The 24,228-nt window shown below is 44.1% G+C and overlaps 1 protein-coding gene across 3 annotated transcripts; it reads left to right on the top strand.

Annotated features, from left to right (window-relative positions):
• Positions 1–3,747: 3,747 nt before the first annotated feature.
• mef2ca (myocyte enhancer factor 2ca) lies at positions 3,748–23,687 on the top strand. Of its 3 annotated transcripts, none has more exons than XM_084486873.1 (11): positions 3,748–3,979; positions 5,739–6,073; positions 9,777–9,943; positions 11,600–11,803; positions 16,831–16,974; positions 17,511–17,700; positions 18,265–18,309; positions 18,649–18,812; positions 19,032–19,161; positions 19,828–19,951; positions 21,051–23,687. In XM_084486873.1, the coding sequence occupies exons 3-11, from the start codon at positions 9,890–9,892 to the stop codon at positions 21,451–21,453; spliced, it is 1,458 nt and encodes a 485-aa protein (XP_084342999.1). In that variant the 5' UTR covers positions 3,748–3,979; positions 5,739–6,073; positions 9,777–9,889; the 3' UTR covers positions 21,454–23,687. The 3 variants fall into 3 exon arrangements, with proteins under 3 accessions (XP_084342999.1, XP_084342997.1, XP_084342998.1); XM_084486871.1 differs by having other exon boundaries at positions 17,508–17,700; XM_084486872.1 differs by lacking the exon at positions 3,748–3,979 and adding an exon at positions 4,671–4,807 and having other exon boundaries at positions 17,508–17,700.
• The last annotated feature ends 541 nt before the right edge of the window (positions 23,688–24,228 follow it).

Below are 24,228 nucleotides of genomic sequence, written 5' to 3'. Positions count from 1 at the left end.
CCTCTTCTGGGTTCCTTCTCAAGATATCCTCCCCCTTGGGTTTTGGGGGAGCGTTTCCTTTGCCCTTTAGAAGGGCTTAGAGAAAGCGGGGGTGTTGTAGAAGGTGAGCCTGGCTGCCACGCCCTCTGAGACTTTGGCTGTGATTAAGGGCTTTACAAAGAGATGAGGGACTTTAATAGTCGTATGAATGCAGATACACTGAAGTTATAAGGCAGTAGGAGTCTGGCGTTGGTTGCGTCGTTTTTGTTTTTTGAGATGACACAAATCACCCCTCTTCGTTGCGTATCCTGTGAATAATTTACGTTTGTCTCGGTCCTCCCAGCTGCCCAAGAGGAGAGGAGAAACCCACTCACAGCTTTATAAACAAAAGTTGGTTAACAATAGATCATTGTTCGGTAGTAGCCCCGTCATCGAAAGCCAGCAATTACTCACCCAGCAATTACAACACAACTACAAAGAACACAAAATTGGGGCTGTGGGTTGTTGTTGTTGTTCAAGTCGAGCAATAGCTAAAGACGGGTGTAAAAAGAAATGAAAACATGCATAAAACATCACTTGAAGACAATGTCAGCGCGAATGAAGCAAACTTTGTCTTTGCATAGAAATGATATACTATACTAGAAATAACATACATAGGAGCATTGAAACGTGTGTGACGGAGAGATAATTGTATGTGTAAGCATTGTGTGTGTGTGTGTGTGTGTGTTGATTGTCTGTGCGTGTGAGCACTCCATCCCATCTTTATATGATCTTCATATCCCGAAGAAGAACCCGAGAAGGTGAAGAACGTGAAGGGTCTCCTTGGAAACGGGTTGAGGTCAGAGGTCAGACCTTGTATCCACCTGTCAGTCATTAGCTGTGCTATGCTTACCATGTGACAACACTTACCCTTTGACCCTGGCTGACACGAAGGGACATCCAGGGCCACTTGAGGTGGGCCATTAGTGTGTGAGCTGTGATTATACTCACAAAGTCACACTGAGCCTTTAGGCTTCTCAAAGAAAGGAGGATATTATGTCCTTTTTGGAAAGTAGGTTCTGTCAAAGCTGTCATGCTTTTGTGTCAACTGTTGTTTCTGTTGGCTGTCAAAAAAAACAATAGATCTGAATTGTTTTTTTTATACAAAAGAAAACCTGTACGGATATTACATTGGGGGTCTAGATTGTGTCTGACAATATAGTTTAAAATACCTTAGGAAAGGAGTATTTTCTATCTGCTCAAGTACCCTAACCCTAACGCTTATATCTGGTGTGACAAAAAATTCCACCCTTTATTGAATCCACTTGATAACATCCATAATTGTCTTAATGCATGTATATTCCTAGTATGATAAATCTAAGCTTTGGAATAATACACTCAAATAAAAGTAGTCTACCTTAACTACAAAAAGCATCAACCAGCGAGGTACAGATGATAAGATACAGATCTCAGATCTCACAAGCAGTGCTTACATATAAACATCCTTATATCTTCCTGACCAACACATACATAATTAACTCAGAACCAGCCAAGACACCAAAAACAGCCAGTGTTTGTTTGTGTGTGTGTTCCTAAACCCTCCGCCATCTAGCCTATACGGAGCTAAACCCCTCTCAGAGACTAGCCTGAAAGAAGTGGGCACAGAATGCCTAGAACCATGCGACGGATCGCGGGCTATGCCCGGCACTTGGACCAGCCGGGATTAGTTTACACTCGCTCATGGCTTTCTCAGTAACCTTATCCATTATGGATCTAGCCTCACCCTGCCACAGCGCACTGCAGCCGCTTGCCCTCCGTCTCCGTGCCAACTGGTCGGGGAGAGAAAGGGTAAAAACACATGTGTGCCCGCGGTTGCTAGAGAACTCTAGACCCATGATGGGGTAAATATTGAAAAGGGGTTTTGAGGGGATGGTTCGTCGGGGGGGACGGAAGGAGAGAGGATCAGGGAAGGTTGTTGAGGAGGATGTGAATGTGTTTTTTTCTTTGGTGAAGGATTAGTCTGGTGTAGTGTGTTTATGTCTCTCTGACACCTCGGGCCCAACTGATACGGCACCTGCGTGGCCAACATACATACACACACCCACGCACACACACAAGCATACACTCACACACACACACACGCATGCACACACACACACACACACACACACACACACACACACACATAAACATAAACATAGACAGGAACTTCTTTGCAAGAGATATATCTATATGGCAACACAGATGGAGACATAAAGTGGGAGAAAACTAAAAATATATAGCAGTTGGTGCATCGATAATACAAGGGGAGTACACTGGATTCTCAAAATGGATCCATCCATTTATTTATGAATGCATCCAAAATGAGCAATAAATTAAAAAAACACCGAATATATCACTTGCGTATATACAACTATATATTTTAGGACATTTTCCAAAACATATATTCCACTTCTTTGTCATGCTTGATTGTATCGCCTAATATCAATAAACAAACTTTTTTTAATTTGTCATCCTAATTGACCTGATTCATCTCACTACAGGTATGCCTCCTTATGCCATGCTGCTATTGGTCAAAACCCCCATCAGCCATCAGCCAGTCTTTGGTCCCACAGAGATGAGGTCCCCTAACTTCTTAGCCTTAACACCTTAAACTGTGCTTATCCATGTTGCTATCTTTCACCTCCTTGTAGAGAGACAGGTAGGGATATTACAGTAGATTGAAAGAGCATGGGGGCTAACGTTGCCTTCCACCCCCCACTCCTCCTCCCCTTCTTGGGGGAGATGACAGGGACAGACAGGTGAGGATAATCCCAGGCCTGGCAGATGCTTACTGGCCTAATATCTAGGATAGGTTTGAGTGTTTCATCTCTATCCTGCCCTCTCTCTCTCTGCCCTCTCTCTCCCGCTCTCTCTCTCTCTGATTCTCCATCTCTCTCTCTCGGCCGCTGTTCTTTAGAGCCGTAATCATGTGGGTCTTACACCAAGAGCCTGCAGAGACCCCGAGTGTCATCAACACCTCTCCCCTTGCAAAAACGCGCACACACACACACACACACACGCGGCGAGTCAAGTCACAAATCACCCACACGCACCCACATAAAACACACATGCACACACACACATGCACGCCCACATGCACATACCGAATCAAGTCTCCCAACACACATCCACGCATCCACTCGCCTGTACATGCACTCTCTCGTAGCCGCACACATACACACACACACACACACACACACACACACACACACACAGGGGGCCCACACACACACACGCACGCATGCCCAGGCAGCCTCATTGACACCCCGGAGCTATATATACCGGGAGTGAGTGGGACAGGTGCCCGGGCCCACAGACATACCCCAGCCTCCTGCAGCCGGGGGGGTCACAGGCTAGCGCTGGGATTGCGAGTGTCTTCGGGAATGCGCCCCTGCGTGCATGTGGGTGGGGAGGGTGGGAGTGTGTGTGTGTGTGTGTCTGTGCGCGTGCATGTGTAGATTAGCCGGAGATAGGGGAGAGGGCCCTGGCTGTGTGTGTGCGTGTGTGTGTGTGTGTGCGTGTGTGTCTGTGTGACTTCACTTAGTGTGTGTGTGTGTGTGTGTGTGAGGGTGTGTGTGTATGTGTGCGTGTGTGCATGTGTATGTGTATGTGTGTCTGTGTGTACGTGTGCGTGTGTGTGTGTGTGTGTGTGTGTGTGAGGAGGGGGGACCAGTGGGGAGGGGGCTGTGGGGTAACCAGAGCTAGTGAGGGGTGAGTTTCGGTGTACACCTCTCAGTGTGAACTGATCCCCGACCCAAACACAGCCCAGTTCTGGGTCCTGTTCCTCCAAGCCAGCTGGTCTGGCTTTATAGAATCTCCTTTCTCTTCTTCTTCTTCTTCTTCTTCTTCTTCTTCTTCTTCTTCTTCTTCTGTTTCCCTTTTTCGCCTTTTCTTGATTAACACCCAAAGGATTGACTAAGCCGCCCCCCCAGCTGGAGCTGAAGGGGTGATCTTCCAGGTGAAGAGTTAAACAGCACTGGTGAGTGTGGACCATTGTGGCACCATGTGGGATTCACGCACGCATGAAAAACTAGCAGAATGACATTACTCTCGCATACATTGGGTGTCCCGTCTCAGATTACATTTTGGTTTGGTTTTGACTGGCTCTGGATTAAGAAACTAGTCGTAAATATTAGTCACGATGATTTAAAGGGGAGGGTCCGCCCTGTCTCAATGTGTGTGTGGGAGAGAGAAGGGGGTTTGAGGCCAGGAATTGCAATGGTTTGATGGATGTTTGCATGGCAAATCTTTGGGCTTCTACATTCTTTGTTATTCGAGATTTAGGAGCTACAATGTACAGTTTTGGCATAACGGTAAATATTTACAGTAAATATGTCATAGAAAACAAGTGTCAACAAATATAAATAAAGTAAAAAGCAGTATAGAAATGTAGACTCAACACACAGCCAAATTCTGCTATTTACTTTTCATTTTGTTGGACTCTAAAGAATCAGACAGCTCTACTCTGTAAAGTACATTCCTCCAGACCGCAGTAGATGACAGCTGGCAGCATAACAAGTGATTACTCATTGGTTTAGTTTACCAGCGTCAAAGCCCAGGCAACCAGAGGTGGCCTTTGATTGCCATTGAATTACATTGTCATAAGCAGGCTTCTTGGGAGTACCAGCCCCACGCTTTGAGATAGCAAACAGAATGGAGTCGGACCGTAGTCGGGTTGGGAACGCTGAACAAGATGTAGGAAGTTATGATGTTGGCTCGCTGGTTTACGTTGACCTTCACAAGCTCAGCTGTTGTGCTGTTGTGTTTGACCAAGGTCAGCCTGAAAGGTCATCTTGAAAGGCCAGAGGTATGTTTCGGACAGTTAGGCTTTACATTCACTTAAACAGGCTAGGCTGTTGTCTCTCCAGAGTGAGAACTAATGAGTTGCTGTTTTGTTGTGGTTTTCCATAATGGTGTTGTTGATTTCATAATTGAACTCTAAGTAAAATGTAGATTTTAAATAAATTAAAGTAAATAAATAAATTACATAAGACTGTGTAATTGTTTTCAAAGCCCTGGTCTGTTTCACTGCGTTTTTGTTATCTTTTGGCACAAATTCAAATTAATTAGTGATAATATAAGTATGTTGACTTAGCATTCATATTTTTAAATACATTTTTAATATCTGATTCCTATTTCAGCAATATGTCAATTTCGCCCATTAATGTAGTTAAACATAAGAAAGATCACAGGAACATTTATTTGTAACATTTTGAAGTTACATTTTGAATTTTTCAAATACAATATGTAGGCCTATTGCTATTTGAAAGAAAGAAAGAAATTATAAATTATTCACTGGACTCCCTCAAAGAATATCCTAGTTTTGTCTGTTTCAATAACTTACGATCTATTTTAGTGGGGAAAAAGCCCACTTTAGGCTAAATTCATCTTCATGATTCTCCCTTAAATCTAAACGCAAAGAAAATGACTTGAAGTTGAGTTGCACTTTTCAAAGTCTCCACTGAAAGGCACCCACGAACTTTGTGAACATTCAGGAATTCCCAACCATAATATGAAGAGAGTCGTGATGAGCGGTTTGAAAGGGGTTTGAACGTATTGATCCGATGGGCGGTCAATAGAATCCAGGCTGCTCTCACACTTCATTCCCCTTTCGTAGTGTAAATACGAGGGGCTGATCCGATGATGTTAATGGTCCAACATGCCTAACACATTATTAACTTGTTCTGAATCGCGCGCGAAAACGCTACTTTGACGCCCGTTCCTTGGTTGAATTCCAGGTGCTTGAGAAACCCTCCCGAGAGCCGGGTGCTCCAGGATCATCGAGAAGAAACTGAAAACCGCTGGACGAGCCATCTTGACGATGCCGCTGAACGGTTGACCGCTGGACGCCTGCACTTCTCCCCCCGTCTCCCCTCTAGGTGCGACCGGCCGGAGCCCGAGAGCAGCTGGGTGTTCCTGAGGAACCAGCCAGAGAGAGAGAGAGCGAGAGAGAGAGAGAGAGAGTGAGAGAGAGAGAGAGACTAAACTCTGAACCCGGATCATGAGCAGACAAGAAGACAACCGAATTGGGTTTGATGACAAGGATCTGAAGAATTGATTGATTGAAGAGTTGGTAAGTTGAAGTTACTAGCCTTTATATATTGACAGCAATGGTGTGTGTTTTTTGGTTTTAAACCCCGCGTGTGATAATCGCCAGGGGTTAAGGCCAAGGGGTTAGTGGTGTTGACTTCTTGAAGTTTCGTCCAAAGCCAAAGAACGGGCAGAGCTGGATCAGCGTGTAATCCTCCTCCTCCACCTCGGTCACTCCGAGTCACGCCGTCCAGTCCACCAGACCTCATATTCCCGCTACACATGTCCGATATGTCCGCTTACAACTGAGATTAATTGATTGAAGTCAGGTCGTTTTTTGGGGGGGCTGTTTTATTTCTACGTGTCGGACCAAGAGGTTCGTCTTTTAAAAAGGAATTCTTGGAGATATCAGTCATCGTAAAACTTATTCATCAACTTCGAGCCGAGACCAATGCGATCTGAGGTGGACTACGCTGTCACGGCCACATGTGGACCGGAGCAGATGTGAACTTCTCGGTAAGATAAAGCGGACAGAGTTGAATAAGCCATAACGTGACATCACTGCAAGGGTTCTGCTGCTGCTGAACACAACATGGACATGTAGGCTGTTCATGTTCTCTAAAAAGACCTTTTCATAGAAAAGTTGTTGCTTTTTTGGGGGAAAACCCTAGATCCGGCATTTTGTTTATTACAAAGTCCTTATTATTTCAGGTGCTTATGTTTTTTTTTTTTTTAAAGCAGCAAGGTAGCCCCTGCTGTTTCAGAAGTTGTGAACTAGAAAACGGTTTTGCCTTTCCTATCCTAAAGTTAACATGTCCGTTTTGCCTTGCCTGCCTCGTTTTTGAATAAGCTCATTGACTATTTTACAAAGCCATCTGTCATGTAGGACTTCTGTTAACCCACACCTCAATGTCTTAAATTGTTCGTCCGGATAAGGCCCATTCATGTTAGACCATGAAATGTGGTTATCTGCGGCAAACGAGGAATCCATTATATAGTTGCCTGTCATGCCAACTTGGTAGGCTTTTAAACACAAACAGTCTCTAGTGTAAGGACACTATCATATCACAGCAGGGTACCCTTCTCACACCAAAGGGACAACACAACTTTACAGATTATTATAGGGTGGTTTTAGTTTCCATGTGTTATACTCCATGTAGGGCCAATGAACCATTGACTTAATGATACACCCCTTAAGGGCCAATATCTGGTGGAATTTTACAGACCTGCACAACATTACTTGAAGCTACTGTCAAACACGGGTAACTGCACTCATATGATGTGCTATTAGAGCTTTACAATGCAATATCACCCTACATTCATAGCCTGTGGTGCGAAAGAGCTCAGACAGTGTGTGTCTTTGTTTTAGAGTGTCTAACCGTACAGTAGCATAATCAGACCACTCATGTATATTATTGACTTCCAAACACTGGTTTCACTGTTTCACTGTTGGATATTCCTAGAACTAATGGGTATTTTTCATTTAATACCCCAATATAATGTGTGTGTATTACTGTATTGGGGATGGGATAGATATATTTATAAATATATATATATATCTTTATATATCTGCTCTCCCACACACCCTGGCGCTCTCTTCCGCTCCAGTGCCCTGCCAAGTACTACAAGGGCAGTGCCACATGTCGCTCTGCTGGCATGTACGGCCTCACTCTGTAGACGCACACAGAGACACAACAACACGCACTGTGTGCACACTCACTTGCATGCTGTGTATGTTTGTGTGTGTGTGTGTGTGTATGTGTGTGGGGGGGGGGGGGGGGGGGTGGGTGGGTGTGTGTGTGTGTGTGTGTGTGTGTATGTGTGTGTATGTGTGTGTGTGTGTTTGGGCGGACACCAAACAACAACAACCAAAAGCGTACATTTTCCTCGAAGTTTAATGGTAGGACTTTTCTTTAGGATTTTTTTTGAAATTTGAAAGGACGAGAGAGAGAGTGAGAGAGTCAACGATGGAGAGATAAAGAGAGAGAGAGGCAGACACAAATATGGAGAGAGTGAGAGACAGTGAGAATTAAAAAGGAGAGTAAGATAAACACAGCGTGTGAGAGAGAGAGAGAGAGAAAAGAGGGTGTGTGGAAGAGAATAGACGAATGAGAACCAACTATACTAATTGAGGACAAATGAGGACACATCTCTCCAATCTGGCGACCATGCCTTTTCATTTGCCAAACTGGAAACCAGTCCTCTTGTTGTTTGGGGTAAAGAGTTCACTCTCATTTATGTTTTTTTTTTTTTTTTTCTCTGTGTCCTTTTTTGGTTTACGTGGCGTCTAAAAATAGCAGCAGCAAGTTTGTAGTGTGGGTGTGTGGGAGCGCTGAGATAAATGCACCAGGCAGTGATCACAGATTTAACTTCTTGTCACTCCCGTTAAACGGCGAATCGTGTGGAGTTGCTCTTTGTCCGTCTCTCAATTCTTTCATTTTCCTTTCCTCCACTTTCCTTGCAGTGACGCATTCCTGTTTGTGTGTCAGTTTAGAAAGGCAGGGTTGGTTTTGTATGCATGTGTTTGTGTGTGTGTGTGTGTGTGTGTGTGTGTGTGCGTGTGTGTGTGTGTGCATGCGTGTGTTTCCGTCGAGATCCTATTAGGGGCAAGGTGAAGGTTGGGCTGACTTAGTCTCTCTCGCTGGACGTTTACAGACAAACAACCTAGATCTTTTAACCTATGGACACATCAGCAGACGGCCCTTCTAGGCTGTACTGGTCCTCTGGTGTTCAAGGTTCACCTCATCCTGTTAACACCTAGAGATGAAGGGACTCGCGATTGGGTCTTTGGTCCTTATTGACCTGGTGGCCATCTTGGTTCTTAACACTAGCTGCATGAACTGAATGCGGAATTCCACATTCAGTACCCCCCACCCTTTAGAACCAAGATAGACGCAAGATGGAAGCAGGATGGCGAGAGAGCCACATGGGATGTTTGTTTGGCTGGCTAGGGGTGAACCGTTAAGACCAGACTGTGCTGGACTGGGCTGGATTAGGGATCTAGCTGCAGGGAGTACAGGAAGTAGAGGATCATTCACGTGTGCATGGGCTGTTATTTTCATAGTCCATGTGTCCAGCAGTAAGGTTTTCAACCAGTGTTTCAGTCGATTCATCAGTTTCTAAGCTCACCGAGCTTAGAAAGTAACAAAATAATAATCACAAATACAGCAGTGGTATGGTAGTTGGCTATTGGTTTCAGCTACTGGGTCTGCCTATCTAAGCAAGTACGCATGGAAGTCTAGAGCTGCTAGATGTTGTTCTACATTGACATGGTTGATTAATAATAAGAAGGACATGATGTGAACAGTGATACCACAACACTGTAGTGACACATACTTTCGTTCTATTACTAAGAAAACATTTTTGTGTTTTCATTGTTTTCATAACAATGTCTTTTCATCGCAATTGTATTTTCGGACGAGGCCCCAGTGGGTTTTACCTGGAAGTACCTTCAGGGAGTTGGGAGAGGTCTTTTGTGTAGGGATCGGAGGCCAGATAGTCAAGTTGGTTAGAGGTGTTTGACTCCCAGCCAAAAGGCTCTGGGTTTCGAACCCAAGTGTCCTCAGCCCTCCCTTTGGCAGCCTTGGGCGGGATGCCCTAACCCCATAGCTGCTCCTCAGTGACACAACGACACTGTGAGATATAAGCAGTATGTTACACACCCTAACCCCAAACCCTATCGATAGAGAATGATGTTGATGACATTCCCTTATTAACTGTTTACTTGTCTTTCTCATTTCTCAAAGGAACTCAAGAATTGTGACGTGATAGAAGAGTGAATTAAGAGACTTCCGAAGGATCTGGATGTGAATAAGAAGCACAACTTTTACAAGATAAGACACGACAAGAAAACGCAAAGATGGGGAGGAAGAAGATTCAGATAGCGCGGATCATGGATGAACGCAACCGACAGGTACAAACACGCTAAAATGTAGCTGCTAACTCGTAGCAGCTAACATGTAGCCGCTAACATGCATCCGCTAAAATTCAGCCAATAACATGTAGCCACTATCACGTAGCAACTAACATGTAGCCGCTAATATGAAGTGGCTAACATGTAGTCTGTAACATGTAACCGCTAAAACGTATCTGCTGCGCACATGTGCTGCTAACAGTCTGATAGCATGTCGTCATGAGACCGCCACAAGCTCTTTGTGTCAGTGTGTTTATATCAGTTGTTGAATTGTCATGACAACTGGTGGTTTTATTGGTTGTTGACTAAGGTGTTGAAATCAGTTCAGTTCGGAACTTATTATTAACTTAATAACCTTAAAATACAACCAAAAACATGACCAGTTGCCAGGGGGTACTGTATAGTTGCTAGGGTGTTCCGGTGGTTGCTATTCTTAACCCCTGCCCACTGGAACCGTCTTCCCCAAAATCGATCAGATATGCTGAATATTTGGTCTGTTTTGATCGGCTTCTAAAACCCCATCTTTACAGACAAGCCCTTCTATAGACCTACATCCCCGTCTTAACTTTTGGTTACGTTTAAGTTTTTGTTACGTTTTAGTTTTAGCTTGTCTCTCATTGTGCTTTGTTTTATATTATTTATTAATTTATATTTTTTCTTGGGTTTGTGAAGCACTTTATAAATGTGTGTTTATAAAAGCTTTACTTACTTACTTACTTACTTCCTAATGTCACTGTAAACAAAGATAGACAAAGGGCCATTTAATTAAATGTTGTCCCTAAAACATCGAAATACATGTCTCTTTCTCTCTCTTTCTCTCGCACTCTCTCGCTATCTCTCTCTCATTCTTGCTCTCTCTCACTCTCGCTCTCTATCTCTTATTCTCTCAAACCACGCACACACACACACACACACACACACACACACACACACACACACACACACACCCACACACACACACCCACACACACAAACAGCCTAAGGCGGAGGTAGTGGTTCCTTGCTTCCTGTTTTCACAGGAAGTGCAGGCACATGTGCTTCCTGACCCCTGCAGATGGGCAGTACTAACATCGTCACAATCCTTCCGTAACACAGCAAACTGCTTGTGTGTGTGTGTGCGTGTGCATGTTTGTGTGTGTGTGTGTGTTTGTTCTAAAGCTTTCACTGTTTGTGGGGCAGGATAGTCTAGAGGTTTGGGTTTTGGCCTCCCAAAAGTAAGGTTGTGGGTTCAACCCGCGATGTCCGCATCCGTGAGCAAGACGCCTTACCCCTACATGCTCCTTAGAGTCGCTGTGTGTAACATTTCTACTAGCTTGTGGCTTGAAGTAACCTGAGCATATCAATGCTGACCTGATTTCAATCAATTCACATCCTTTAACTTATATATTCTACAATAGAAACCTGCTGGCCAGCCCGTACCTCTCTCTTTGTTTACAATAATCTGACTCCCAACACCCCCGTAACCCCTCCTACACCCACGACAGAACCCCTGTTATTGAGTTCCCGCCCACTTAGTGGGAGGGGCTAAATTTTTTGACCAATTGACAAAATAGTCAATGATAGTCCACCAGTAGTATACACTACGATTAACCTAAATGTAATACGCAAAGCAATAATCCACCGCTCACACTCTCGATGGCTCTTCCCCCCCTCAAGGTGACGTTCACCAAGCGCAAGTTCGGCCTGATGAAGAAGGCGTACGAGCTGAGCGTGCTGTGCGACTGCGAGATCGCCCTGATCATCTTCAACAGCACCAACAAGCTGTTCCAGTACGCCAGCACCGACATGGACAAGGTCCTGCTCAAATACACAGAGTACAACGAGCCCCACGAGAGCAGGACCAACTCGGACATTGTGGAGGTGGGTGGCAAACTCACACACACACACACACACACACACTTACGTGAAGCTGCACAACATGTGTGCCACTAGCTTAACACATAGGAGAGATTCATTCAAGTACACTTGTATGAGATGGAGGTAAATGTAGAAGAGAGTTGGAGGTAAACAAAAGTTTCATTTGAACTGGGGAATTACTAGCTAACTATTAAGAAGTAGCTTTACTTTACTTTAAGGGAATTACTCTCTTGTAAAAAGAGAGTAAACTAGTATTAATAGCCATAAATTAACTTGGAATAAAGTTTGTAGTAAGTAAATATGTAAAAAGAGAGTACACTAGTAAGAAGAGTTATTTGTAATAAAAGTTAGTAAACTAGTAACTAGTAACTCTTAGAAGAGTGACCAGTAATCATAGAAACCAACGGTGGTTCTGCCTGTGACTTTGGTAGGACCCGGTACGTGCATGTGAGACAGCACATGGGTGTCTTGTCCATATGCCTGCTGCTCACACGTTTGCTATGTTATGTGTCCGACACGAGTTCCGCCCCATGGCTCCTCTACCACCATGATCCAGAGCAGGGTTTACCCCTGCGGTAATCTTCTCTAATCTACCTCAATCCAATTTACCTTGTTACCGTAATCTCCTCAGCTCTCAGCCAATCAGTGAAGACCTAGCTCCTGCATCTGTCTCTGCAGCAGTGTACACAACAAGCTGACTTTGTTACCACTCTTTTACCTCTTTTAGCACATCATCCTGTTATTTCATTGAATTCCATGCATTCACTCTCAGTGGGTTGAGGAGCAGAGATCTAGTTGGCTCTATAGTCTAGGTCGTGTGTAGTTCAACTCGACCCAGTGAATCGTTTTCACACATTGTTCGATCAATATCATTGGTAATTACCAAGGATGGATCCTTTCCATGTTCTGATTGGAAGATGAGATACATCAATCTCTCTTAAACAGGTTTAATCTCTCTGGTTTGGCCAAACATGAACCTAATCTAGTAGGTAACCTACATAGTGGTTCCTGCTATAAAGAAGTTGAACTCTCCCCCAATAAATCCTACGTAAGCTTGCTAAGAATACAATAGGCTGTATTATATTCATTGTGGATCTTCAAAATAAAAGCCGGCATACCAACAGACAGGCTGCTGAACCCTCCTATCTATTATGTGAAATGTGGATCGTTGTGTAACGGTGTTGCGATGCTGAGTCACTGCTGTATGGGACGCTATACGGAGGCGTGGGTTAGCGCTGGGTTCATGTTTGGCTACACACACTTACTGCTACGGTGTGGAGCTGTGAAAAATCTCAACCAGAAATATCTGCTACAAAGGAATGTACTAGAAGAGAGGCCCCTTTGTTTAAAATCATCTTTTTTTCACCGATGGCGGGTTGGGGGTGTTGGCCAGTGTCTCCGTTCTGTACAGGCTGCCTGTGGGCTAGCTTATGAAAACTTGGTTCTTTGTGGCTATTTGTAGTTTGGAGAACTTCTAACCCCTAACTTGTAAACATGTTTGTTTCTCAGCTTGGCTGTGCACAGTGTAACGACCGGTTCGTTCTAGGGCAGCAACCGAGAAGGGAGGTCCGCTCAAACAAACAGCTTTAATTAAACATATGGAGAAAACATAGGATGGGTTGGGATGAATTGTTTCCGGCTGTTACAGTAATGTGTGTAGGTGTAGGCCTGCAGTGAGACAGTCCTGGTGAAGTGTAGGTGTTGAAGGGTGAACAAAGTAAATCCAGCATTAAGGGTCCACTATTTTTCCACCAGGCGGGATGTTGATCAGCCATTACAAGCCATTTCACAATCGACCCTCTAGTGACATCACACCATATTGGACAGGCTATGACTGGTCTGTAAATAATTACAAGTAAATGGGGAAGCTGTGTTTTTCCTGGTAAAAATCACTTTAACTTTAACATTTCAACCAATTTCAATGATTCGTCTTATATTCATATTCAATCAGTATCACATTTAAATAACTGTCTTTTACTATTTTTTAATCCATGTAGCTCCTGAACCCTTTAACAAAAGCGAGTTGAGAAGTGAAAAACGCATCTCCCACATTTACTTGTATTTGTATAAAGTAACACTGGTATACTCTCCAATATCGGGGCGACATCTCCGTATCGCAATAACGGCTCCAAGCTCAAGCAGTTAATGTGGCATCTATGTATATATTTCTATGATAATGAGGACCTGTATAGAGCAGACAGAAATACAGGGAAAGAAGGGGAAAAAATAGTGACTTGAGAACACATAAACACTTCAATATAGACTATACTATGTCTACTGGTGATTATAAACTGAATATCAGGGGAAGGCTTCTAATATGTATTTATTGCTGTTCACTTCCTTTAACATTTCAACACAAACATCTGAACGTTGTCGTCGCAACACATGACAAACGACAAACCCTTTGAACAGAACTTTGTGCCGACATGCTCACATCGGTTTGTTAGTAGAACAGCCCAACTCTCACGCAGTGTCCCTTTCAAGGGTGTGTATTAGATTAGAAACAGCTGTTTTGTCATGGTGTACAACACAAATGCACACATCCTCCTACACACACACACACACACACACACACACACACACTCTCCCGCAGGAACCAGAGTTCTCTTTGTGTTGGCTGAGGTCCCTCCCTGTTGAACGTCTGGAAGCCGGTAGTGTCGGGCTATAAATAGCGCAGCGCGGCTAAGAATAGACCTGGAGGCTCTGTGTGTTTGTGGGAGTGAGGCTTTTTTTTTTTTTTTTTTTGCTCGCGTAGAAGAGTTAGCGTAGGCTATGCCTGTCCGTGAACCGCTGCTGGAGCGAACCAAAGAAGTGACAGCGGATGGCGTACTACTGAGTCACGTCGGTCTCTGGTGTCCCGCATTACCTCACTGCTTCCTTCCGGAACCGACCCCGCTACTCCCCCACACAGCTCGAGCTACGACCCAAAACCCTGCCTCCGAGATTTCATGTCTTTGACGTTTCTGAGCTTCATGTGGAGAAGTTCTAAGTCTTGTGATTTTCACAGAGGAACAGATTGATGTTAAAAAGTTGAAATCATGTTTTTTATTTAAAGGTACACACACACTGGGTCCTTTTCTGGGTTACATTTAAAGCTGTGATTTGTTCAAAGAGTGCATGTGGCCGTCAGCAGTGACGCACGTTGTTTAAACGTATTCCCTATAAGTCGGTTAACATAACAGCATTCTGTAGAACAAACAGCAGAGTTACACGTGTGTTTTAAAGCAGGTCTGCCGCAGTCACTGAACACCAAGAATGTGTTCTTCGTCCAAATAAAGTTACATCTGGTTGATTTTTATACCTAACACCACTAGGCCTACACGATAGACCGCAGATACTTGTGTGTGAATTAAAGAATGAGAAGGGCAGCGTCCGGGAGCATGCGGTGCGGGCGTGGCGTGGTCTAGGTGAAGGGGTGAAGGATGCAGTCATGAGGTGGTTTATAGTTCTGCTGTCCGGCGTCTCCCAGCACAACGCATCTTCAGCTGCCCGCCAGTCAGCTGTTTGGACCACCTGTCACCCCCCATTACCCCGACCCGCACACACACACACACACACACAGTTAAACACGCATGCACACACACACACACACACACACACACACACACACACACACACACATCTAAGCAGAGAGAGAAACGCACACACACACACACACACACATCCATGCAGAGAGAGACACACACACACACACACACACACACACACACACACACACACATACACATCCCCACAGATAGAGAGACACACACACACACACACCAACGAAACACTAAACTGCATTCCTGGAAGTATCAAGGTTAACCACAGAATGCATGTGAGGGTCCTTAATAAGTGTGTTTGTCTGTGTGTGTGTTTGTGTGTGTGTGTGTGTGTGTGTGCGTGGGGGGGTCCTAGACTCATGATAGACTGTATTGTGCGGAAGTGTGTTTCAGTGTTAACAGCTACGGCTGAAGACTTTCGCTGATGCTCCATGAAGGAATCGATTGGGTGAGAGAGTGATCCTAGTTCCCAGCATGCAGCAGGGCTAGGGGGTGGGGGGGGGGGCGTGTAGGCAGTGTGGGGTGTGGCGGGGGAGAGATGTCCTTCTACGGTAGTCCCCCCAGTACTGGGGCTTGTATTGGCGGTGGCTGGGCTGAGCCGCACTCTTCTGCTGCCAATGTGCACAACAGGTGGACGTGACTAAGATGGTTGGGCAAGTTACGCTAGGCTAGCACTCGCGCGCGCGCATGTGTGTGAGCGTGTGTGTGTGTGTGTGTGTGTGTGTGTGCCAACAGGCTGTACATTTCTGAGGCAGGTCAGTAGCAGCTTACACAAGTGTACTTTAGAGACGCAGTTAAATGGCGGGTGGTACTTTAAAGAAAGGATACGTTATGGTTGGCGAATACTTCCAAACTGCGCGGGGTGAAGAGATAGGAGCTCTGATTCGTACACCAAATAGTTATTGAATGCTCAATTAATTTGCAATCAAACTCACTAATATGTGTACAAATGTATGCCTTTATCTCAAAACACAGCTTGGGGCAGTTTTACACTTTTGGATTGTTCAAAACTGCATATACACACACCCCCTATGAATCCCCTATTTTACTGTAGAATCGGCCCTCGACTTGTTGCGCTGGGTTTGTGGAAACCTTTCCGATGGCGCCCCCTTGTGTGTGAAGTGTACATTTCGTTATTCTAGTTCTCCTTCCAACGCAACCAAATTCTGTGTGATGTTCCACGTCTCTTTACATTTTAACCTACAAACCCAAATTATGTATTTATTTAGTTCCTTCCTTCTTTTTCTCCTTTCTTTCTATTCTCTCTTTCCTTCTGTCGTTTTCCTTCTTGCTTTATTATCTCTCCCTTTCATTCCTTCTTTTGCTCTCTCTGTGACTTTCCATACATTTTTCTTGCCTTTTCCCCTCTTTGTCGTTCTCTATCTTCCATTCCTTCCATTCCCCCCATTCCTTTATAATGTCTCACATCTCTTCTTTGTTTCTTCCCTTCCTTCCGTCCTCCCTTCTTCACCCCCCCCCCCCCCACAGACGCTGCGTAAGAAGGGCCTGGGCGGCTGCGACAGCCCTGACATCGAGGCTGACGACTCTGCGGGCCAGAGCCCAGAGTCCGACGACAAGTACCGCAAGATAAACGATGACATCGACCTCATGATCAGCAGACAGAGACTCTGTGTGAGCGACACTACTCATGTTTCACTACTGATCGCTCATAGCCATAGCCTCGATGCCACTAGACCGGGGGGGTAATCTCATCGGTCAAACCCATGTACTCGACTTGAAGGCTCGCGCCTTGTGGATGCATGGAAGCTATTTATAAGCATATCTGCTGTGACCGATGATAGGAAATTTTGTGACAGCATGTTGCCCTGGCGCATTTGGAAATGAAATGCTAACTTTATGTATGTGGTGTATCATCTAACGTGTTTGGTACAGCAATCGATTCCTAATAAAAGTTATTTTAGTTTTATAGACGGTAAAAAGAAAAATACAACAAACATTGAATTTAACTGTAGATCAAATTTGTTTCACACTTGATTCCCATGTATTTATTAGGATAATCCTAATTTACTAAGAATGTAATATATAAGTGTGATTTACCTATTGTGGCCACTAGCAGCCACTATTTCATCACTAGTAAAAGGTAAATCCTACTGTACATACAGCATTGGAACATTGTTTGAATCCTCTTCTGTGTTTCTGTCCAGCAGGCCATGCCCCAATCTAACTACGACATGGGTATCTCCATCTCAGGCAACAACCCAGGTGGACTGCTGTACACCCACCAGACTGTAGGGGGCACCCTGACAAACCATAACCTTCTGCCCCTGTCTCACACACACCCGTCTCTACAGAGGAACAGCCTGTCCCCACATAGACCCCCCAGCACTGGAAATACTGGTACAAACTGGATTTGTGTTTTATCTTCGCTTTTCATACTTATTTACCTAACTTCCTTCCTTTCCGCAAACGTCCTAAATTAAATTCCTTCCTACATTCATTCATTAATTCATTATTTTGTGCCCTAATATTGAAGAAGATTCAAATCTACAATCATTCCATAGTCTGTCCTTTGTCCCGATCAGAACACAGAGTCATGACATAAGGTCAGCACCAATGTTAGGGCTAAACGGCAGCTATAAATGGAGTGGACTGCCCACTACCCTCACGAACCGGGCATCTCGGTGACGTTGATAGCCATTTAAGGAGCCATGCATTTCAGCTTCACTCAGACAAGTGGCAACTCATTGTTTATCATTTCCTCCTGATTGCTGGCAGAGAGAACACAACACTGCAGGCTACGCTTTGTGCGGGGCCTAATTTGAAAGAATATGATATTTTAATATTTAATATTAAAAAATTATTTTAGTGTGTATTTTTTGCGTATATTTTACTTACACATGTATTAACTTGTTTATTATGTTCACATAGTTATTGACTGGCATGTTCATGTGATCTCTGCAGGAATGATGGGCCAGGAGCTGGCAAACTCTGTAGTCTCAAGCATTGGTGAGTGATTCACCAGTCACCACATCACCACCTTTAGTCCCACATGCACCCTATGTGGTGTGGTACTGTAGACACTTAACATATCTCAACCCGCAAACCGTACCCTTAGACAGTCAGCACTGCAATGAACAGTATCCCTTTAGAGAGACACAGCATTTACACAACATTTACCTTTAATCTAAGGTAAGGTCAAATGCCCTATAGACAGAACCAATATCTGTACTCCTAGGCTGCAGTGGTTAATGTAGAGGCACACCTTTTTTTTTACTCAAGATGTAGTAACTGAATTGACGTGGTTAACACATGACATTCATTAAGGTAATGAATGTCCCCCACCAGGTAATGTGGGCTACGCTAACCACTGTGGCTCCCCGGGCCTGATGTCCCCTGGAGGGCTGACCAAAAACATGCAGTCCAAGAGCCCCTCCCCCATGGCCGTGAACCGCAAACCTGACCTCCGACCCCTGCTGCCCCCCACCAACAAGAACAACATGGCCGCCATGGTGAGACGACCCTTCAGCCTCCAGACAGACAGACAGACGGAGAGAGAGAGGGAGAGAGAGTGAGAGTGAGAGATAGAGAGGGAGAGAGAGAGAGAGAGATGGATAGTTAATATCCTCCTCTTCTTAATCTTTTTCCTCTTCATCTTGTCAACAAAAAGTGTCCACCAAACGGCGTCTATGATTGAGTCTGATGTTTGTGTCATGTTGTTTCCCTTCTAGAACCAGAGGATAAACCACTCCCAGACTGGACAGACCCTGACAACGCCCGCCGTCTCCATAGCAACCCCGGGCCTAACTGGCCAGGCCATGGGGGGGTATCCCTCCCCACTGTCCAGCTCCTATGGCACAGGTGTGAACAAAACCCCTTTGGTTCAATGACATAAACCCTTTGATCAAAGCACAGAGGTATCACAGGTTGAACTGGGAAACTCACTTAGGATAGAGTTTGTTATTGCATGTTGTTGTTGCACTCACGGTATTGTAAGAGGCTTCGGTTGTTCCATCAAAAAGTATATATTATTACATGAAAGTGAGGAGTATAGTGGTTAGGGTGCTGACTCCCGGCCAAAGGTTCTGGGTTTGAAGCCGAAATATCTGCAGACCATCTGGGCATCCTTGAGCAAGATGATGCCTAAAAAAGAGCAGACTAACTAGTGACCAGGCATGTTGTTAGAAACTGTGTCTCCTCAAGAGTAAGCCAGTCATGTTGTTAGGAACTGTGTCTCCTCCAGAGATAACCAGTCATGTTATTGTGGACGGTGCCTTCTCCGAGTCCAGAGATAACCAGTCATGTTATTGTGGACGGTGCCTTCTCTGAGCCCAGAGATAATCATGTTATTAGTCATGTTATTGTGAACCGTGTCTCCTCCGGAGCTAACCAGTCATGTTATTATGATCTGTGTGTTACATGTTATTATGAACTGTGTCTCCTCCAGAGCTAACCAGTCATGTTATTGTGAACCGTGTCTCCTCCAGAGCTAACCAGTCATGTTATTGTGAACCCTGTCTCCTCCAGAGTACTCCCTCGGCGGGGACCTGTCATCTCTGTCTGGGTTCGGGGGCTCGGGTCTGGGCTCAGTTACAAACTGGCAGCAGCAGCAGCTCCAGTCTCTGCAGCACTCCACGATGGGGCACATGGGGTGAGCGCTGCTTTGTGGTTTGTTTGCACATGCTAGCCCTCAGCGCTGTTCTTCTCCCTCACTTGTCTTGTTCTAGAACCTTGTGTGTCTTTGGGTGCAGAGTGTCCTTTCTTTCCTGTGTGCTGAGTGTTCAGGTTTTGAATAACATAAATATGAGTCAACGTTTGCAACACAAAAGTACAGTTAGCAAATGAGTACCAAATATAAAGAAATATACTTATAACTATTGTGTTGTTTGCACGCTGTTCTCTTTTTAGCTATCCATATTTTGTGTTCTAGAACCTTGTTTATCTATCACTCCTGTGTTCTAGAACATCACTCCTCTGTGTTCTAGACCAGATTAAACATTAGTCTTCTGTGTTCAAGAATGTTATACATTACTCCTCTGTGTTCTAGAACCCTTTTTGTCTATGACTCCTGTGTTCTACAACATCACTCCTCTGCGTTCTAGACCAGATTAAACATTAGTCTTCTGTGTTCAAGAATGTTATACATTACTCCTCTGTGTTCTAGAACGCTTTTTGTCTATGACTCCTGTGTTCTACAACATCACTCCTCTGCCATCTAGAACCATGTTTAAACAACACTCCTCTGTGTTTTAGAACCATGTTTAAACATTACTCTGTTCTAGACCAGATTAAACATTACTCCTCTGTGTTCTAGAACCATGTTTAAACATCACATTGTTGTAGGCCTGGGTAATAAAACAATAAATTATCGTATCGTGATAGACTTTTGATCAATATCAATATAAAACATGTTCAATATATATCGATAAAAGACTGGACCACCGAATCTAGCAGCTGGGTTTGTTACATAAACACGGTTCCATACTTATTTCCAATATTTGAGTGTTTTCCATTGTTGTATCGACATTGGAGTATTTATCAGTGAAGAACAGTGGAAGGTCATATTAAGTGTTAAACAGAAGTGTTTAAATCCAGCATGGTAATTCCTAGTCTTTTTAGATTATTAAAATTAACAATAGTTATCGATATTGATCAATATGATCAAGTTATATCGTGATATAACTTTCAGCCACATCGCCCAGGCCTACTCTGTTGTAGACCAGATTAAACATTACTCCTCTGTGTTCTAGAACGCTGTGCCAGAACTCCAATCTGAACCTGACCTCGGCTCACCAGAACCTCCACATCAAGTCGGAGCCGGCGTCCCCTCCTCGCGACCGCGGCGTCGGCGGGGGGATGGTTAACGCCCGGCTGGGCGGCAACGGCCTCCTCCCCAACAACGCCGGCGCCACCGGCGGCTACTCCACCACCGGCGCCGGACGGGCGCCAGGGGACTCCGGCCACTCGCCGGACGACAGCGCGTCCAGCTGCGGCAGCTCGTACGACGGCGCCGACGACCGCGACGAACATCACCGCGGCAACAACGACAACGGCAACTGCAACTCCTACCTGCTGCAGCCGCTGTCCAGCCAGGAGGGCCACCACAGTCCCACGCTGAAGAGGATCCGCCTGTCGGAGGGGTGGGCCACATGATGGACCCTTCACCCGGTCAGGGAGTAGGGTGCCACTGCCAGAGGATGGAGAGGGAGGGGGGGTCCGGGGGACCCTAGAGTTACTATATAGTGTTCAATTCATATTCTTATTGTACCGAGTGGAAGTGTTATTCAGTGTGATGGGTAGAATGTACAGGAGAGGGATTGAAGTGGCAGGGGAAGGAAAAAGGAGGCACGCGCAACACAGGGATAGCACTGCAGAGGGATAGCATGTACGGGTTGAGGACACCAGAGGAAGTTCTAGTTTGAACCACAGGTTCGATTTTTTCTTGAGGGGGTTCTGAGTACACACAGTTCACGCACTTATGTTTGCACAAAAATTGAAGGTGAAATATGTGAGTGGGTTTGTGCGTATGCTAGGGGTGTGAAAGGTGTGAAAGCGGTGGGTGAAATGACTCCGGGTGTTAGAGCGAATACGTAAGGAGTGATTGAAACATCATTGACCCCGCCCCCCCCCCCCCCCCCGAGTGCTTTTCTGCAATGCTGATCGAATCACAGCGCTGTGATTGGCCGTTCTGAACATGTCTTGTTGCCGGTTCAACATATTTTGCAAACACGAATATCGAAGATGGTATGCAACCTTTTTGAGCGGAAACTGGAAATAAAAGAAGAGATGTGTGAGAAAAGAGGGAAGGAGAGAGAGAGAGCAAGAGAGAGAGAGAGAGAGCAGGAGAGCAGGAAAGAGACGTGCCTTTTATGAGAGCAGAGGGAAAGAGAAAGAGAAAGACAAAGGAAATAGTACTAGAGAAGGTTAGAAGTGCGTAGATGTATAGTGTGGAGAGTAGATGTATTCTGTATAGTAATAGTAATATACACTCATTTGCAACTGGTTGCATTAAAAGTAGGGCTTGAACCAATGAAAGATTTCACTTGACGTGAATAAAAAAGCTTATTTAGAAGAACTTTGTTGAATTGACAGGGCTGTTTTAGCAAGCTCAGGAGTTTTGGGAGGATTCACGTATAGAAAAGCAATATGTTTTACCTCAACTCAGTATAAAAATGCTTTATTGGAGCCATTGTCTGCAAGGTGCTTGAAACGTTCTGCTAAGCCATAGCCAGTGTAACTATTGAAACGTTTTTTAGGGTTATATTTACTACAAAAAATACAACAACTTGTTCCTACCTTTGATAAAAAATGACTTTTTGAAAATATCTGTTTATAATACTGAATCATAGTTTAATTCAATTAGATGATAGAATATAGAAATATGGCACAGTAAATACAAAAACCAGCACATTGTGTTGTTACTAACATTCAGGGAAATGTAAGGCAGACTAAATTAAGGAGCCCATTGCTGTTTTCTGCACAACAGATACAAAATGACATTGGAATTGGAATCAATTTACTAATTTTATGGACTGTTCCATGTCCATATATTAATTTCATCCTGTTATAAATGCAATCGGTTCTTGCTGTGTACCTCTCCATTCACATTAGAGAAGCCTCTATACTCATTACAACTTGTGGTTTTAGATGCCCCCAACAGCTATGAGAGCAGATGGCACCAGCTAGCCGCTAGCTAGCTACCAGGTAGCTGCTAACTAGCCAACGGCTAGCTGCCAACTAGCCACCAGTTAGGTTGAACACCACCTGGTCAAAGTTACTAAAGTAAAAACTGAAACTGCTGCCGGCAGACAGTAGAATTGAGTTAAGGGAACAGGAACAATTAACAACAAGAGACATTTTTAATAAACAGTCAGAGAGACACACTAACGCAGAGCTGGCTTTGGGTTTTAATTTGAATATTCTGGTTTAAATGCTGTATATCTGGAGTGCAACCCCTCAGCCTAAGCTAAAGTGTATGTGAGCCCCACTAAGTACTGAAGTACTTGTTTTAAATGTTGTATTAAAATCATCAGTGTTTGGTTTGACATGATGACATTTTATTTTTTATTTTTTTAAGGGCGGAGCCCAAATCTGTTTTCACGGTAACTCATAGCACACACCTGATTTGCTTTGTCAAGGCAAGACGATGGTTAGTCTTCCTCTTGGGGATATTTGAGTCAGAATACCGTAGCGAAGGAAAGGATTTACACTAATTTAAACTTTGGGTGCGATTATGTTCACCTAGCATGTCTCATTGTATACGTGTTTTTGAATTCTGTATTATTATTATTATTATTATTATTTTGCCTGTATTTGTTAAATTGGCCATCTTGTACCTTGAATGTACATGTGAAGGCATCATAAACTGTTGTTACTTTTGGTGTGAATGTGTAGTATTATCTTTATACAAGCTGGCATGGCCCAGATTGTATTTCGCCCTTATTCCTGAGCACTACATTGTAAAAAAAAATCACCTCATCTCATGGTTCAATTCAATTCATTACATTATAATAAGTAAATCGATATTTTTAATTATTGAGAGGTTTTAAGCGGCAAAAGCTGGCCTTTGTCGGCAGTAAAAGACACTGTTTATCATAGGAAAGGTATCGTAAAAATATTGTACAGCAAATCTGCTTATTGGGAAATATGATTACTGTATTTAGCAGAATAATTAAATATACAGACTTACATGTAACATATGCGGCTTGTGATTGCTTCCTGGTTACTTGGTCTGTTCATCAGTTTGGCAATTTAATTTGGCAATTGACTCATATACCATTTAGTCAATTGTTCTCAATGTATTAAGTGTAAAATATAAAAAAAAAAAACCTGTGTTGTGTAAAAGCTATATATAACTTACATGTCTTGTTGTAGGTTAGGTGAGTATTGATGTTATGTTAGGGGGCCCAAGAGGCCCCAGGTTTTCTA

This window comes from Micromesistius poutassou (assembly GCF_964030765.1).
Source record: "Micromesistius poutassou genome assembly, chromosome: 22".
Lineage (NCBI taxonomy): Eukaryota > Metazoa > Chordata > Actinopteri > Gadiformes > Gadidae > Micromesistius > Micromesistius poutassou.
Note: the sequence above shows the minus strand (reverse complement) of the source record. Positions and strands in the feature narration are given on the sequence as shown.